We start from the raw sequence: 19,318 nt of genomic DNA, 5'->3' as shown, positions 1-19,318 counted from the left end.
GAAACCAAGGAAGGAAAGTATTTCAAGGAGAGGAGGGTGACCAACTTTATCAGATGCAGTAGTCTTGTACCATGGAGTTAGGTCTGAGGACAGACCATTAGATTTATTAGCACTGGAAGGCATTGCTTACTTACCTTGATATGAGCTGTTTCACTGGAGTGGCTGAAGCAAAAACCTGATTGTAGAGCATTTACAGAGAGAACAGAAGGGACTCAAAAATTTTGAGGTAATAAGTACAGACAAGTCTTTTGAAGAACTTTACTGTAAATGGAAGTAAAGAAGTGAAATGGTAACTGTAGGAGGAGTAGGTCTAGAGAGTTATTATTCTTTCCTCTTTCTCCAGTGTAACCAGATGCTACACTTTATGTCCAAAACATTTCACAGATACATTTCTATAAAATGAGCAGAAAAAAGTTGTCCCAACTATTGAGCCATAAGGTTTCCTAACATTTAGTGGATGGTGAGGTGAGGAAGAACCAGCAAAAGTAGCTGAGGTTTCAGCATTAAAGTAAAATAAGGGCACACTCTTTTTAGTAGTTTGAGTGTGGCTGGAATTAAAGGAAGGAGTTAATACTTGGGATGAGCTGGTGTAAAGAGTCACACACAATTCTTTATTGAAATGTAGGGGAGGAAAATTTTGTCTCTGTCCTTCTAGGTTCTTTTGGCCGGTCTGTTAATTAAATTGACATAAAACAGATTAACAGGAGAAAAGCAAATTTAGTTATGTACATATAGGAATCCCATTAAAAAAACATTGAAGGGCTCTTGGGTGGCTCGGTGGGTTAAAGCCTCTGCCTTCGGCTCAAGTCATGATCCCAGAGTCCTGGGATCGAGCCCCGCATCGGGCTCTCTGCTCAGCGGGGAGCCTGCTTCCCTTCCTCTCTCTCTGCCTGCCTCTCTGCCTACTTGTGATCTCTGTCTGTCAAATAAATAAATAAAATCTTTAAAAACAACCAAACAAACAAACATTGAGACACAAGGACAAGTGAGTCACTTAAGGCTTGTATGCCATCCTGAGCTAAGAAATGGAACAGGGGCCTGGGAATTCCAAGGGGAGGAGGGTAATTCACAATATTCTTACTGTGAGCCAATGTTTGGTAATTAGATGTTTGCCTTTCCCTACAGATAGGCCTTCCAGATACAAAATTATCCCCAGTAATGGCTCTCTTTCTGGCCAGGCCTCCTATCTAAGTTCTTTTAGGTGGTTAAAGTTCTCAAAATTTTCTTGATTCTGTTGGGTCTCAGTTACCAGATCAAAATAATCCACATGCAGAAGTGGCATATTTTGGGGTCATGTATTTTGCTCCCTCTTAGAAGGGTGTCTGAACCATTAAGTGTTCACATGCCTATCTTGCTCTTTTAGAGTAGACTGGGTTGAACAATAAGTTTGTACCATTTCCCTGACATTTAACTGTGCTCCTTTTTTTTCAGAGAGCATCTCACAGGATGCAGCAGGAGTTCAGCTTGGGAAATACTTCTGTCTAGGTCTTAATGCCTTTGCAGTTAGTTCTTTGGCATTACATGGGTCAGATCAATAAGAAGTCAGGAAGCAGATGGTTTTGACAAGGAGAACTTTCTTCAAAGGGTTTGTTGGTGGTTTTCATTTGTACCCCTCCCAAATTCCTCACTGACAGATCGACTGATATTCTCAGGAAATAGTCCATTACACAAATAGTAGTTTCACTCTTTATAATAGTTTAAACATTAGTCTTTCATTTTGTTTCAAATACAAGATGCTCTTTTCAAGCAATGGTAAAATCTGTGTTACCTGGCAGCTTACCAAGTGGAAGACTGTAACTGACATTTTGGATTTTTACCCAGTATAAATCATCAGGATGTTGAGACTTCCCTACCAGGTTCTCTAAGAGGCCACTGGGTTGTTTTTACCAAGGATTTGGTGGCCCAGAGCAACCCCCTACAGAACTGCAGGTAAACCCCTTCCACTGGGCCTGCAGAACTCAGCTAGTTCCTCTCCTCTTAGCTCAGCACCTCATGCCACCATTAGCCCCTCAGAGAAGAAATATCTGAGACACCACATTATTTGCCTGAGGTCACACAGCTACAAAGAGGTGGAACTAAGATTCAGGCATGACAATCTGAACTCGAGAACCCAGCTTCTAACCACTTACTCGTCTGGAGAAGCCTAAGCTGGAGATAGATATTTGGGAGTCTCAGCATATGAATGCTTTTTTAAAACTCTAAAACCAGTTGAGATCCTCAAGGGAGTGAACACAGATAGAAGAAAGGAGGCCTGATTCCTGGGGAACTACCACATATATAAGTTGGTGACTGGAGGAGGAACCTGCAAGGGAGACTGAAAAGTTGTGGACATAGAGTTTGAGGAGACCCAGGTGAATATGGTTTCCTAAAGCCAAGAGAAAAAGGTGTTCCAAGGAGAAGAGAGTGATCTAGCCAGGTGCGATTGCTGGGTCCTGTGTGGACATTACAGTTATTTCATTCATTCCTTTTGAGCAGTGCTAGGAAGTAGAGTGGGGGACACAGTCACACCTTCCAGAATGAATCTAAAACAGTAATAAAAGGACATGGATTAATTTACATATTGTATTGCTGCATTAAACACTAACTAAATCACCATACTACATAATTAAGAAGATGCAGGAAAATAATGGGAAGGAAAAAAAAAAAAAAAACCAGCCCCAGCCCTGAGTGTATCCTTCTGGAATGCTGCAAGCTACCCCCACATTCACTGCTGTTCACATTTTGGTATATTTCCTTCTGTTTTTGCAGCTGTGATTTTTTTTTTTTTTTTACACACAACTGTGATTATGTAGAATACATGAAATCGCATATATTGGTTTATTCTTTTAGGGGCGCCTGGGTGGCTCAGTGGATTAAAGCCTCTGCCTTTGGCTCAGGTCATGATCTCAGGGTCCTAGGATCGAGCCCCTCATCGCATCGGGCTCTCTGCTCAGCGGGGAGCCTGCTTCCTCCTCTCTCTCTCTACCTGCCTCTCTGCCTACTTGTGATTTCTGTCAAATAAATAAAGTCTTTAAAAAAAAAAACAATTTTTAGTATAAAAGCAGTACATGTTTCTCTTAAAACATTTGAAAAAAAAAGAGTAAAGAAATTTTTAAAAATCGGAGTAGAAGGTATAAAAGGCCTCTACAGCCTGAGTATGTATGCATTAACATTGTGGTATCAGATGTGTAGTTACATTTAGTCTGCATGACTTATCCTGGACCTTTCTTCCTGCCTGCCAACCTACTTATCCAAGAGGTAGTCTAGGAACAGGTTTTGCTCTGCGGAGATGGGGATGGGGTGAACATCTAGCCTCCTAGGCCCCAACCTCAGATATTCTGATGTGTAGTGGGTCTCAGTAGGTAGTCATAAAACTACCCTCTAAGAACACCCCTCAGCATTAGGCTGGGTCTAAGGAGAAGGTGCTACAAAGTCCCAGAACCAATTGGGATTTTAATTAGTTTTTAGAGGAGCTATTTAAAAATCTATAACCTAAGTTTTAGGAAAATTTAGATGTGGGTTGTTTTGGAAAACACTTATTCAAACATTTAGAGTGGCTTTCTAGTACAAAACTATGTAGAATGTTAGAATCAGAAAGAATCCTGAATATAATTGAATTAAATTTTTCATCTTTACCAACAAAGAGGCTGAAGCCCAGAGAGCCAGTAACCTCTCAGTCCTGACACTATCTAGTTTATCAGCAGCAAAGTTAAGGCTCAGACCCAGTTCTCTGAATTCCAGAATCATCCTGAAACTTGTTGGTAAAATTTATGGCAATAACTTTTCTGTGCAAGCTGTATTTCATCCTGGGAGACGACATAGTCATAAGCCTCCTGCAGTGAGAGGTGTGTCTCTTAACAGAGCTAGATTTAGAATCCTTATAGCAAGGCTTTGTGGGAGTAAAGAGAACCCTAAATTTGGAGTCCATAGGCTTTCATTCAAGTCTCAGTTTTTCCACTTCATCCGTGACCGTAAGCAAACCACATAACCATTCTGAGCCTTGCTTTTTTCCACCTGAAATACAGGTATAGTATACATCTTTCTACCTGGCATAGTATTTTGAGGATGCAAAAGCACTGTGAAAATTAAAGTATTATGCAAATATAGTGGCTTGGTATTTTTATTAAGATGTTATAAGGAACTAGGTTCACAAAGAACTAGTTTCTGTATCCTACAAAGACATAATTGCCTTCAGAGCAAGATCCATGTGTGTTTCATTCTTCTGTTTCCTTGTAAGAAGTGCAGAATAAATATTTGCTAAATCATGGAGACCTTTTATCACCTTTAGCAAAATGGAATGCTCATGATAATTCTCTATGTGAGTGATGGTGTAATAGGTACTGTGAGACCTGCCATGTTTATGTGGATGCCTTCAAAAAGGGCTTTTAAGTTAAAAATAGGAGGGTAATCTTGTCCGATATTGCCTGTGAAGTGTGGTATCCTCTGCATGGTACAAGAAGTAACAAAAGTTGCCTTGAGACTGGAACAACATGCTGTTCTCATCAGACAGCATTTTAAGGTATGATATTTAAATGTGAGAACAATAGACATTTTCCCTCTTTGTAGCCTTGTCTCAGTACACAATGCAATTTAATATAATGCTGTCTTTGTGTTTTGTCCACATTCACCATTGGATCTTTTATGGTATCCTTGTTTTAAATGTGGAAAACTAGGTAGGGTGACATACAGTAAAATGACTAACATATGGCATTCATTCCTCATTCTGTTGATATTTCTGATTTGTTAGGTTAAACTTGGGAATTACATCTTGAAATTGCTCTGGCCTATTTATTACTTTTAGTGAAAGACAATGATGGAATAGAAATAAAACACTCGTTTTTTGATTCATTAGCAATGTATACACAAGCTAAATGAAGTCAGCACCAAAGAATGTTAAAACTTGGGGGGCAGCTCTAGAGATAATCTAACCCCAAAGCCCTCATTTTATAACTCAAGAGACTTCACTGACTTGCCCACTATCACAGAGGCTTAGGAAGTGAGCAGCAGATCTTATAACCTGTAGGTAGATTGGTTTTTGGTCTATAAAACATAAACATTATTCTGGACGGTGTTAAACAGGTTCATGTGACACTATCAACTGCTTGAGGACATCTGCTTTCAGGATGAAGTCTAAAGACCAAACTATTTTTAGAGCAGTAAACTACATTCCAAGGTTTAATGCCACACACAAAGAATGCTCAGAATATACTTATTCACAAGTTGTATCTCCTTGAAAGACAGCTCTTGAAAGCAGTGGGCAGGGAACTTCTGGGAAAAGGTTGGGGGTGGTGGTGTCTCCTGACTCACTCATTAAGGGGGAGAAATGCCCATAATAGAAACAAAGCAATAAAAGCCAACCAGACACACTTCCCCTGCCCTTCTCCCTGGAATCGGTCATTTAAGGTCTATCACATTTGTGCCAGTAAAAGAAAGCACAGAGTGACTATTATCACATCAGGTAAGAATGTCCTTATGTAAGGACATAAGATATGTTCAGCCAACAGAGCCACCTCACAGTACCAAATTGCCATGCCTTAAGTAGCACAGTGATAAATACAGAAGACAAACCTAGCCTGCAGCTAAATGGGTCTGTATTCTATGATGTAGACACATTATTCCATAGTATATTAAGAAAATTCATGTGACACTGTTAGTGGATGGAAAAATATGTGACCGAGGACTCAGCAGTTTGAAAGTAAGGCAGAATTAACTGGAGAAAGGAGAATGGTAGAGAAAAAGAATATTTGTCTCTTTAAGTGCGCCTGATAATGGGAGATTGAGCAGGAGGCACTGATGTCTCACTAGAGTCCTGCTTTCCAGAAGGGAAAATACTCATGCAAACAAGGTTGCTCTAGTGCTTTCTATATTCCTCCTCATGCTGACTTCATTAAAATTTTATTAATGTGGCCTGATGTAAGAGACACACAAGGCACACAGCCCTCATTTGACCACCATTTAGGTAGCTGATGTCTGCATTGATCTCTTTCTACAGGAGGAGATGTGTGTTGACGTGTGATGCTGGTGTAAATGAATGAACAGAATCTGTTGGATCATACTGTGTCAGTCTTGGGAAATACGCAGGCTTTTATTTTCAGACTTTTTTTTAAGGTCCACAACTTCAATATCATTTTGACTGTTTCATTTACATAAATATCATTACAAATGTATAACATAAACTATAATCAAAAACTAAAATATAAAATTAAGAAATATAGGGGCGCCTGGGTTGCTCAGTGGGTTAAACCTCTGCCTTCCGCTGAGGTCATGATCTCAGGATCGAGCCTTGCATTGGGCTCTCTGCTCAGTGGGAAGCCTGCTTCCCTTCCTCTCGCTCTGCCTGCCTCTCTGCCTACTTGTGATCTCTGTCAAATAAATAATAAATAAAATCTTTTTTAAAAAATTAAGAAATATAAGATATCTAATTTGCAGTTTGCTTCTTTTGTTTCCCAACCCTCATTAAAAAATAAAAAGTCCTTTATTTGTTTACCAAATATACTGAACCCCTCTACCATATGCCAGACTATTCTTTTAGGAACGGAGGGAAAAGCAACAAACAAACCGGTAAACTCCCTGCCCTCATGGAGTTTATGTCCCAGTGGGGGAGACAAGCAATGAATAAGATAAAGGAGTAAAATAAATGGCTGGTTAGATAGCAGTTAAGGACAAAGGAACCCTTGAGGCAGAGAGGTAGTGAGATTCAGGGCCAGTGGCCAGTGTAACTTCCTGAATAGGTGGATTTGGAGTACAGATCTGGTAGGGTTGAACAAGGGAGCCACAGGGACACTGGGTGGAAGAGCTTTCTGGGCAGTGAGAATAGCACCTATAATGGCCTTCAGGCTGGGGTGTGCTGTGTGGTTGTGTAACAGCAAGGAGGCAAGTGGAGGGAAAGGACCCAAGTGGGGAGAGCAGGAGGAGTTCAGCTCAGAGAACTAATGGAGATGAGAACATATGGGGTGTTGTTGGATTTTACTCTATCACTTTAAGATGTGTATCTGTTATGCACTGGTCCTATTATAGACTGAAGTGTGTTCCCACCCCCACCGCCCAAATTCATATCTTGAAGCCTTAACAGGGAATGTGGCTATGTGAGGAGGCAGGGCCTTTAATGAGGTGATTAAGGTAAATGAACCTAACGGTGGGGCCCTAGTTCAGTAGGACTTGGGTCCTTATCAGTAGAGGAAGAGACACTAAGGATGCACAGATAGAGAAGAGACCACCTGTAAACCAAGGAGAGGGGCCTCAGAAAAACCAAACCTACTGATAATCTTCATCTGTGAGAAAATAAACTGATGTTGTTCAAGCCACCCAGCCTGAGGTATTTTGTTAGGGAAGCCTTAGCAGACTCATATACTATCTTAACACCTAGTTCACCTTGATGAAAGAACTTTCTGCTAAATAGTCAGATTGAACTTGAGCAAACTTTACCATTTTAACTGGCTGCAACACTTATTTTATAAATGTCAGTCCAGAAGGAGCCAGTTCATTCTATAAGGTACTATATTTGAGTTAAAGAAGATGTGTACTGATAAGTCATCCAGAGCAGAGCTAGCAAACCAGTCCAGCCAGATATGCAGTTTTCTTTTGCATTGGCAGTTTGGAAGTAGCTCTTATATTTCTTTTGTTTCTGCCTCTCTCTTTTTTAAATAAAATGTAGAAGAATTGGCCTTTAGCTGATATGAATGAAGAAGTAAAATGCTGTGCCTTCTCTTTCTATCCCTACCCCCTCAACCATGTTCCCTCTTCTTAACACCACAAAAATGATGAGGGGTGATGATTGGGTGCTTTTGGAGGTTTATTATTTGTACCTCCAAAAGGCTGTGGAAAAATCAAGTACTTATCCTCCTTTCATATATAAACTTTGTTTTGGAATACCAAAAAGTTGAGAGAAAGTTCTTCATAGTAGAATTTCAGCTCTTAATATAGTGAGAATGACAGGAAACCACCCTTTGGGAAATCCCTCATGAAATAAGGGGTCTAAGCAATGATTATCAGTTGCCACTAAAACCACTGGGCAAAGGTTGATGGGGGAATTTCCTATGGAAGGATCAGGCTGTCACCACCTGAACCCAGTGGATCAAATCCACAGAAAGAGGATCACAAGATACTGGGTGCCTTCTGAACACACGCTGCAGGAAGAACACAGCCCCACCTGTAGAAAATTCTTGCCAAAGACGGACTTTAAGAAGGTAGCTACTACTTCACCCCAGTGAAGGAATCAAGGGTTGCCAAATTTTTCAAGAGAAGCTAGGAATCAAGATGCTTTTATATAACTTCTCCATTTAAAAATATTTTCTTTTTTTAACAGTTGGAAAACTGTGTGGGTCAAACCAAATAAACCTGGCAGCTCTCCCTTACTAAAGTCCAGCATGTCATTTTTGTGTCCCTCTGCCCTCCTGTTCTTCTTGTCTTCCGGTGCCAGGGCCTCTGGAATGTCTTCCTCAATTCTTTGATCTGCATCTATTTTCTCACTCCTGACTTCCTCTGACACTTGTGGTTCGGTATCTGTGATATTGTGATTTATCGTAAGAAATGTATTTTTGATCTTCCTTCATGGTTCCTGACTCACAGCTCTCAAAACCCTTGAACATCACAAGCAGTAAGAGCAGTGGGATCACATTTTATTATAATATTTGGTCTTCTGTCCTCAGTTCCTAAAATTGAGTTACATCCATAAAGGTGAAATGGCTGTCTCATTATTCATGACAAGGCCCTTTCAGCCACACCTGAGCTTATGTTAACGAGGTGACTTTTGGAAAACCCCAGGGTAACCTAAAAATGGGGGTTGCTTGCCAGGGGAGCCAACCATGTGGTTAAGATTAGGAACTTCAGCCCGATCCCCCAATGTCCAGGGAGAGGTGAGGGACTGAAGATTGAGTCACCAATAGCCAGTGATTTTAGTCAGTCATCCTATGTAATAAAGCCTCCAGAAAAACCCAGTGGGGTAGAGAAGGTGAACACGTGGAGGTGCCAGGACAATGGCATGTCTGGGAAAGGCATGGAAACTCTGAGCTTCTTCCCAGCTACCTTGCTCTAGGCATCTCTTCCATCTGGCTGCTCCTGAATTATATACTTTTACAAAAAAACAGTAATTTAGTGAGTAAACTATTTTCTTGAGTTCTGTGAGCCACTCTAACAAATTAGCAAACTTGAAGAGAGGTCATGGGAACTTGCCATTTATTGTGGGTATGTCCACCACCGTGGACTTGTGATTGGTGTCTGGATTGGGAAGGAGCAGCAGTCTTGTGGGACCGAGCCCTTAACTTATGGATCTGACACTATCACCTGGTAGACAGTGTCAGCACTGAGTTCAGCTGTAGGGCCCCTTATCAGTATTGGCAGAACAGAGTTAATTGCTTGGGGTGTCAGAAAACACACTTTGGAGTACTCTACCCTTATAGGACATGGTTATGTGCTTTTGTTAATAATTTTCTAATCATTTTATGTGGTTGTACTTGTCTTCCCTACAATCCCTCATGTTCTTAGATGGCATTTTGCCAGTATTCTGCCATTTGGTTTTCTCTGTAGCACCCATATATGTTCACTGTTTTTGAACCTTAGAAGATGAGTTATATAGCAAGCAGATATACACAAATGCTAGCAGTTACTAAATACTCAGCAATTGTTAATTATTTTATCTGTAGCAGCAAAATAGCACCATCAAAAATACTGATCTAAAATGTCCATTTTCTTGAAACTTACCTGTTAGCATGCAGCTAATTTTTCTTTAAAATACCACATTCTATTTTTGGAGACTATCTAACTTTTAAAATAGAATTTTCCAATTCTTGGATATCCAATAATCTACAATAGAGATTGTGCTGTATGATGTTTTATTCTATGGTTTTGTATTTATTTAAATAATGATAATCTTACATTAATTGACACATTTTGATTGCATGCAATATCTCATGTCATCCTTATCAACCTGATCATAAATGCTATTATTATATTCATTTTAAAGATGGGGCCCTAGGAAGTTATGTATCCAACAGAGGTTACACAGCTAGAAAGCACAGAGGCCTGTATTGAACTATTACTGGTTCGAGATAGCACTAGCTGCTCTAAGAAGGAAACTCCAAAGTGTATAGTTGCTCAAACATGGTAAGAAGTGTGTTTCTAATTCCCATAAAATCCAAATTGGGGCTTGTGATTAGCAACAGGCTCTCCTCCAGGCTGTGAACCAGAGTCTGAGGCTCCTTATAGCACATGAGCCTCAAGGTCGTCAAAGAGAGAGCATGGAGAATGGTGCATAAGAAGATTTTCTGCCAGGGCTGGTAATGGCACGGAGTACTCTAGTCTACTGGCCTGATTCAGTCACATAGCCACACCTACCTGAAAGGCAGCTGAGAAATGTAGTCCCTCAGTGTGTCAAGGAAGAAGAGGAAATGCCCCAGCACCCAAGATGCTCTGAATGTGTAAACCATGCACATTGCCATTGTGATAAACTGCCTCATAGATTAACTTTAGAATTAGACATGATATGTTATATATTATATGTACTTCAAAAGGTTTTGGTGGATGAAAACACCTCCTATGTGTTTTGAAATATTGTTTCTTAAGTCTCTCTATGTGGAATGTTTCCTCAATGTTATTTGTTCTATTTGTAAATGCCTGTATTGCTTTGACAGTACTATCTTGCTTTAAGATCTATTTTTAAAACACAGAAAACCAAACCCTCAGAATTATGAAACCAATGAATAAAATATTTCCAAGATCTTTTTTTGGACCATGTCTGTCCAGATTTTATTTTCCTGACCCCACCAAAGGAGGATAATAATTTGTTTAAGAGACTCTTCCCTTGACTCTTATGGCAGATCTCAACAATTCTCCTAAGAGTGGAAAAGATGAATTAAAATACAACCACTAAATAAAGGCTTTGAGACTTTTAAAATTAAATCGTGTGCTTCAAGCTTTCTTGGAAACCACAAAAGAACAGTCACTAAGGTGGTCTTAAGAGATTTAAAGACATAAATATGAATGATAGGAAGTCTCAGCTACTACTTAGATTGTGATTAGTACATCAAGGGATTATATAATTTCTGTGATTTTTGTCTTTAACTTTCTCTTTTTAAAATCTTAGACTAAATTTGTTATTATATAATGTACTTGATTTTATAACAAGATATAGGCCCAAGAATATTGGCTTTGAGTTAGTTTAATTTATAAGTGGATAATTCTTCAAGGAATATTAACTTCAAGGATCTTTGTGTGTCGGTCAGGGAATTCACAAGAAAGCAGAGAATTTTATGTGTAAGGCAGTGAGTTCCACTAGTGTGGAGCTGTTAACATCTGAGAACTCTAGAGCTCCATCACTGTTCTAAACACAACCACTTGGAAAATGGAAAAGTTTGTCTATACTTTAAAAAAAAATGTCTATTTAAAAGAATCTGCTGTGGGGGCGCCTGGGTGGCTCAGTGTGTTAAGCCGCTGCCTTAGGCTCAGGTCATGATCTCAGGGTCCTGGGATTGAGCCCTGCATCGGGCTCTCTGCTCAGCAGGGAGCCTGCTTCCTCCTCTCTGTCTGCCTGCCTCTCTGCCTGCTTGTGATCTCTGTCAAATAAATAAATAAAATCTTAAAAAAAAAAAAAGAATCTGCTATGACAAACTAGTTTGACTTTTTAATCAAGCTAGTTGGTTATACTAGTTAAAACACTTGAGATTCTTTATGCATTCATAAGTATAGCCCCTTGAGAGTGTGTTTTAGTCATTTCACTCAGCATTTCCAGAGTGTGCCTTCTGGGTCAAGCACTTTGACAAGTGCAAAAAATACAGAGTCCTGTGTAAGACCAGCTCCTGCCTCCTACTGACTTTCACTTATAGAGGCTAAAAATTCAAAGCAGACCAAGACCAAGACAGTTACATAACAGGACAAGAAGTGCTCAGCTGGGTGCCATAAGAGCTAGAAGAAGAGCTTCTAGACTGAGTTAGGAATCCTGTCAAGGAAGTCTTTACTTGAGAAAGAACCAGAAAATGACATGGAATCATGGTTAGAGAGTGGGGCATGCAACAAGAAGTAGAGGAAAACCACCCAAAATGAACTCATTACTGCTATTTCATGTTGATTTTTATGTGCTATTTATCATTAGTTATAAATTTTCCTAAAAGTACACTTGCATTTAAATGGTTTTAAGATACCTTGTTAAGTTCTTAATGCTTATAGGGTACCCAAGAGTCTACACAGTACTTAGACAATGTAAAATACTTTATTGCACTTTTCAGTGCTGACATATAAGTTCATTGTAGAAAATGGTCTCTTTTTAGCTACAAGAGGAATTCCAATCCACATGTCAAAAGAACATTTCAAGATGAATACTTGTATAAAACATTCTCTTAAACAGCTCCCACTGTTTAAAATGTGATTTGATGCTCCATTGACACACAGAAAGCTTCAAATACATTCTGGATCAAATGTTTTCAGACCAAGGGCACTTATTTTCTGATGAGTCAGAAGATCATATTGATGGGTGAAACTGGGGAAGTACTGTCATTCGGACAGATAGTCAACCATTTTATTACTTTCAACACCAAGATGACCCCAGTGGGTTTTGTAATTACAAAATCCCTCTTGACTAGATGATGATTTGGGAAAGAGGTAACCCTGAGAAGTTAATCTTAACTAGTTTGTCTAGTTGAGCATTTCTGTCTTACATAAATAGCAAATTTTATAATCTCAGTGCATTTTCAAAATATTTTGTCCATGTACTGTTAACAGCTATCTCAAGACCTCTGTCATCTTTTGCAATCCTTTTTCTTTTCCTTCCTAATTCTCCTTGATGCTTTGTAGTTTAGCTTGGTTTATTTAGATGTTCTTCTATCATAAACCTGGTGGGGGGAGTGTCAGAGATAAGTTTGAATTGGCCATCTGTGTTTTTGTAAATCTCAAGGGATTGCTATCAGGTCTCCTAGTCTATAGGGCAAGAATTTCTTCCTTTTAGCTCCAGTCTTTTCCTTGGTTAGCAGGAAATCAGTTGCCTTAAGACCAACATCCCCCGGTCAAGTTGCAGACCATCTGCTTGGACATATGTTCACTCTTTGAACTTTAAACAATTAATTTATTCTCTGATGCCTGGACCACCGGGCCTGCCAGGAGGTCCCACTGGACTCTCCCTGTATCTCTGGGAAACATGAAGACAGATTTCCCTTTGAGCTTTTCTCTTAGGGGACAGATATTTTAACAGACCTGATTGGACAATGCCAACCTATTTGTGAACAGAACCTGATGGTGTTAATGTTTCTTCTATGGGGATCTGCCTTGTAGATTCATTCCCAGCTAGCCTTTTTTCTTAATATTATCATATGGAGTATTATTCTCCACTGGGTAGGAAATTGTCATTTCTGCTTTATTCTTTTTTCTTTATTATTATTATGGTAAAATATGCATAACGAAATTTACCATGTTAACCATTTTTGAATGCAGAGTTCAGTGGCATTTAGTACATTCATATTGTTGTGTAACCATCACCACCATCCATCTCCAGAACTTTCTCATCTTCTCAGACTGAAAATTTATACCCACTAAACGGTACTGTCCATTCCCTCTCCCCCAGCGCCTGGCAGCCACCATCCTATTTCCTGTCTCTATGAACTTAACTAATACCTCATGTAAGTGGAACTCTACAATATTTGTTTTTTTGTACTTGGCTTATTTCACTTAGCATAATATCTTCAAAGTTCATTCATGTTGTAGCATGTGTCAGAGTTTCCTTCATTTTTAGGGTCAAATAATATTCCAAATAATATTATTATTTCCTTCCTTTTTAGGGTCAAATAATATTCCAAATAATATTACATTACATTTTGTTTATGAACTCTTGGGTTGTTTCCACCTTTTGACTATTGTGTCCCTGCTTTCACTTGTTTGGGGTATATATCCATAAGTGGAATTGTTGGATGATATGGTAATTTTATGTTTACTTCTTCTGGGAACTCCCATCCTGTTTTCCACCAGGGTTTTGCCTCATTCTTGATCCCTGTCATAGCTGCATGACTGTGTTCATGACCAAAGAGGATGAGATTAGGAATGAAATTGACTGAGGGACTTCTACTCTTTCAGGGATTTTTTTGTCTGTTTAGAAGAATTAAAAAAAAAAAAAAAAAAACAACTGATGAATGATACCTGGGGGAAAAATTCTCTTTTGCCTCATGTTAAGGAATTCCTGGAAGAACAACAGCTCCATCAACATTGAGCCCTGGGAATTGTGAGAATTAAGATTCTTGTGCCTGATGTGACAAAGACTGCTGGGTAGCGGAATTAAACAATGCACTCTGTTCTAACTCCTGCTAGGTTAATGATGTATCACAAGAAACAAAAGAGCCACAGCTTTTCTACTGTGGATTCCTCAGGTGCAATATTTCCATATGGTGAGATCCAAGTTTGGCCGTCAGATGTAATAATGAGCCCAGATTCTGGGACACAGTTCCCAAAACCATGAGCCTTGTGAGTGAACTCACTGGTACTTATATCCCAGGAGATACCACAGAGACTGCCTCACCCAGCTCGCTACCTGAGGCAACAGACCTCACCCTTGTAGGTTACAGGTTGCTTCCTGCCTTGCACATGGAAAAACTCAGTGCCCATAAAATGTTTGCTATTCTCTAGAACTTTCCAAATTCTTGACTTATGTCAGTTCCTCTAACAGGACTTGGGGATTGAGGTTCAAGAATACTGTCTACCCTCAAACTACAAATCAGTTAGCTAGCTGTCATTCCACCTAAAACATAGGCTCGTTTCATATTTGGTTGCATGAGAGGACGTCATTCCCACTCTAGGCTTGTCCACTAGAGAGGATTACCTAAGGGATATGCAGTCCTTCTGTTCTTCTTAGAAGCTCCCAGCATTTATCTATCCCTGGATTAAGCCAGATCATCAAAAAAAGGAATTCCTGGCTGACGTTGTCCTGACTCCTTATGGAACAGCTTTTACTGTTTTCTATCAGAGGCAGCGTCCTTTGAGTAAAGCTAACACTCAGCCCTACAAAACTCCTTGTTGTACAACTGATGTCGTCACTCACCCACTAATCGTGGTACCTTCTGTGTATAAAGCCCCGTAAAAGAAATAGTTCCCAGGCCTTGTACCAGGAATAGTTGTTCCCTTGTGAGCAGTTGGTTTGTTGTGATTTTGGATACACATGAACCACCTCTCTGGTTATGGAAAGAGGAAGCTGAGAGATGGGGCAGCAGGCTGTCTCCATCATGGATACACAAGTCAGGCGAGAGTTTGTGTGTTAATCTCATGCCTGTCTTTACCTTATTTTGTAAGCTCCTATTTTTCTTTCAGTCTCATTGCCTCACTTTTGAGGTTGTTGAATTATTGGAATTTTTGCAATCTATTCCGATCCCTTAGGGAGTAAAACGTAAATGTGAATCAGGTATTCTCAGTTGCTTTGGAAGACAAAATGTATATAAATTATTGCTTTTCAGAGAACTAGAATATGATCAATAAAATTGACCTTAAAACCATTAATTACTGTTCTGAATATGATGAAAATGTAAGTTCTGTGCCCTCAGGAGCCTTTGCTATCTTGTTCATTCTGTACTTGCCATTGCTAGTGCTATGTTTAGCAGGTAGTAGATGCTCACTAAACATCTCCTGCAAGATTTGACCAAACAGGATCTCTCTGCACTGAACAGTCACCACCGTCACGGTCTGGAGATCCTGAGACGCAAAGAGAGGCTGTGGCATTCTAGTACTTCCTCTGCCCTCGTCACTTATGGGAGGACACAGTTGGCCCTTCTAATGCTCTCCTGTCTCCCTCTCTGCAGACTCACATTTCAAGACTCCCTCCTGGTGCAGTGGCCGGACAGTCCGTGGCAATCGAAGGTGGGGTTTGCCGCCTGGAGAGCCCGGTGAACTGACCCTTCAGGCCGAGCGTGAAGCGTCCAAGAGACATTTCAGAGCCTGAGCATTTCGGGGGTTTTAAACTGAAGTTGGATGTTTTATCTTTGCCATTTTATAATCCCTCTTGCAGCCTCGTGAACCGCTCGCGACACTAGTGCTGCTGTAGTTAGCGCTTGGTGACCTGCGGGCCTGAGTGTGTGCGTGTGTGTGCGTGTGTGCAGTGTGTGCAGTTGCTTCTCCCTCGATGAAATACAAACTCCTTATCGTGTCACCTAAGACCTGCAATGATTAAATCACCTTTACGAAACGTGTGCTTTACTGTTTACAAGTAAAACCTAAAGTTGCAAAGGAAACATTTTTGATTTCATACAGAGGTACCAGCTGTCGTTGGTGTAATGTGTCTGAGCTGAAGAGTAAATCTCGTTTAAATGAGTTGACAGTGGTAGTGCTCCATTTAATAACAGTACTAAGTGATAAAGTGTTTTTATTTGTTAACCAGTTTAAGTGGATCCTGTGCTAACTTAAACTGTTATTCTCATCCCTCATATGGGGCATTTTTCTTTAACAAAGAATGGTTTCAGTGAAACAATCTAGCAGAGAATTAAGGTCAGAACCTTTTTAAATAATAGTCTTATTGATAAAGTTTGTACTTCTTTCCTCAAGCTTTTCTAAGCTTAATTAAATACTGCATATCTTCGAGCTATATGTACTATATTATGAGAGAATATGTAAAGAGAGCATACAGGAATGCACAGTCCTTAATTTGTGTATAATGGAATGTTATTTACAATGTAACACTGTAAATAAGAAAGCAAAATTTATGGGAAAATTCAATATTATCTTTGTTTCTTGTTTAAATATATTTTTAAGATAAAGGCACAAAAATAAAAGAAGCGTATTACTGAGTGTAGTGTGTGATTCCTCTTCTCAGACTAATAAATTATCTTTTGAATCCTAGATTGGAGAGCCATTTTTTATTTTATTTGTAAAAAGTTACTTCTTGCAGAAATCATACCTTTATTTATTTATTTTTTCTTTTGCTATGGTTCTGATAGTTCAAAACCAGTCTTTATGCAAGTTAGGCTGGACACTAACAAGATGAAAGTTGAGCTTTGTTCATGATTGAGAGGTCAGTATCAAGATCCTAAAGTTTTTATTGCAGGTTGATAAAGAACATAAAGGGGAGGAATAAGAACTCCCTGCTTTGGAAAATTGTAGTGGCAGCTGAAAACCCAACAGTTTCAGTTGATAAATTGTTTCTAAATGTTATATTTAGTGATTCTGGAGCCACATAAGGAAACCAAGACTTTTCTTTTGATTTTGTGTCTAAGAAGTGGCTATCAAGAAGATACTAAAGATAGTCTCCCTCAGGGAGAGGAAGTTCCCTGCACCATATAATCATGGCCCTGGGCAGTAACTGATAAAGCCCCAGATGAAATTATACACTCGACATCGATGTATGGCCAAATTATAAAGGAAAGACAACCAAAATGGAGTGGGTGTAAATATGAATGATTTGGGAGTTACTGATTTATATTCCTTGTACAGGCAATTACATTTGTCTCGCTGTGTTCCTGTAGACAGGTTGGTGCCATGGTATCTGTTTCTCATTCTTAATGAGGCTGAGAACTTAGTAAGCGATGGGCTGGCTGGTGGGGAGCCTTTGGCTTCAAAAGCTTTCAAAAAGACCTGTTACCTGTTGGCAGGGTTTTTTGAGGAACTGGACTGGATCACATAAAACTATCAGGACACTTTGGAGTCTGAAAATCACCTGACCTACTTCACCAGGAATGCCATTTCTTTTCATCTTCTTTTGACTTTATTCTACTCATATTTAAAAGTTTGGGCTTGTTTAAGACCGCTTTTATGAAGAGTTTAAAAACTGGTCAGTGTAAGAGAGGCTTTATTCTCCAATTCCTAATTTTTTTTTTTTTTTAATTTAAGGAATAGTGTCAAACCAGGAGGCAAAAAAAAAAAGTGACAGAATCATGGAGGCAAAAACATAATGGGTGGTGTAAGTTCCTTAGTGATTAGTTCAGATATTAAAGAGCAGATTCTGGAACCAGAGGATAATCTACCTCATTTCACACAAGAGTAGAAAGGGTTGAAAGATAAGAAAGTAATTTCATTCCCTAGTCTGCCTTATATCATCAAGATGCTGAAGCAGTATTTTAACATGGATGATCTTTACTATAGGCCTATTTTCTACTTCTCTTTAAGCCCTAATGGTTGGATGCTTGGTTCTCTTGAGTATAAGTAAGCCTGGTCTGGATTCCTCAAGGCTAACCCTGTGATCCTGCTCTGGGTTTGGCAACGGGAGTTTTCTGGAAGCGGCCAGGAAATGGAAGGCATGTGCTCTACCTGCAGGAACCCGCAGCACTGGTGCTGAGTGCCGAGGCCTGAAGGCCTTGCCTGGGCCCATCCTCCTCGCTTGTCAGCTCTGCTTCTTCTGTCTGCCTCCTGTGTGTCTGATGAGGGCAGGCCCTTCCTCCTCTTTTCCTTGCTGCTTTGAATTGTGAAGTTGAAGTCTGACAGCAATGTCTGTTAGAATTGTGGACAAAGTATGTGTAAATAAGTCCTAAATGCTAGTCTGTGGCACTTGTCTATGAGCAAAATAGATGACTTTTAGCTCATAGCTGTGGGGACCTCTCTTTGGCTGCTCAAAAGTCTTTTTTGCCTAATTGCTCACTGTGTCCCATGTTTGAGAGTGATGATGGTACATTGTTCACCTGCAAATAAGTGGGGTTATTATTCTGTTCTGAAGCACAAGTAAGAGGGGGGAGGGAGGAAAGGATGTTGTGAAGAAGGGAACATTTAGAAAAGTCCTGAAATTATTCTTGAATCTTGAGATTGTGTTAAATTATTGTTGAATTTTTAAAAAAAATCTGGAGCACTGGGTGTTAATACACAAACAATTATGGAATACTACGTCAAAAACTAAATGATGCACTGTATGGTGACTAACATAATAAAAAAAAAGAAAATAAATTTAAAAATCTGGTCATTGTTTTAAAAGCAATTCATGCTCACTACAAAAAATCAGAAAATAGATAAGGAAATAAAAAAAAAAAAAACAGCCCAACAAAAATGAACTCATAACCCCACTTCCCTAGAGACAATATTTAATAACACTTTATCTTGTATCCCTAGACTTTTTATGCATGAATTTTCTGTTTTTAACACCAAAATGGGTTTACATAACCTGCTGTGTTCACTTAAGACTATCCTAGAAGGATGTCCAGACTTATAAGAATTACCTCATTTATTATTGGTTCGGCTACTGCTGTTCAGTACATATATTCTATCCTTAGTGTTCTATAGAAACCTATCCCAGGACTAACCGTATAGTCAGCTTCTGTTTTTTCCGGCCACAGATCCGCACAGTGAGCACCGTGCCAAGGTCTGATTTGCCAATGAAAGCCAGCTGAGCAGGGGTCCTAGAGCAGACCACTGTCATTGTCCATCGATCCTCCAGTTCAGAGTGGCCCAGAAAACGTTCAGT

The 19,318-nt window shown here is 39.5% G+C and overlaps 1 protein-coding gene across 3 annotated transcripts in view; it reads left to right on the top strand.

The window, feature by feature from the left end:
* Positions 1 to 16,701, top strand: part of TASP1 (taspase 1) — a 253,042-nt gene extending 236,341 nt beyond the window's left edge. For 2 of the 3 annotated variants that reach the window (XM_032859199.1, XM_032859198.1), the window contains exon 11: positions 15,741 to 16,700. In XM_032859199.1, coding sequence (XP_032715090.1) covers positions 15,741 to 15,833 — 93 coding nt within the window. In that variant the 3' untranslated portion in view covers positions 15,834 to 16,700. Of the gene's footprint in view, positions 1 to 15,740 lie in introns of all 3 variants that reach the window. The other variant, XM_032859197.1, reaches the window with a different exon arrangement.
* The last annotated feature ends 2,617 nt before the right edge of the window (positions 16,702 to 19,318 follow it).

Source organism: Lontra canadensis, unplaced genomic scaffold (assembly GCF_010015895.1).
Source record: "Lontra canadensis isolate GAN:19392208 unplaced genomic scaffold, GSC_riverotter_1.0 scaffold16, whole genome shotgun sequence".
NCBI lineage: Eukaryota > Metazoa > Chordata > Mammalia > Carnivora > Mustelidae > Lontra > Lontra canadensis.
The sequence above is the reverse complement of the archived record's forward strand: the minus strand, read 5'-3'. Positions and strand labels throughout refer to the sequence as shown.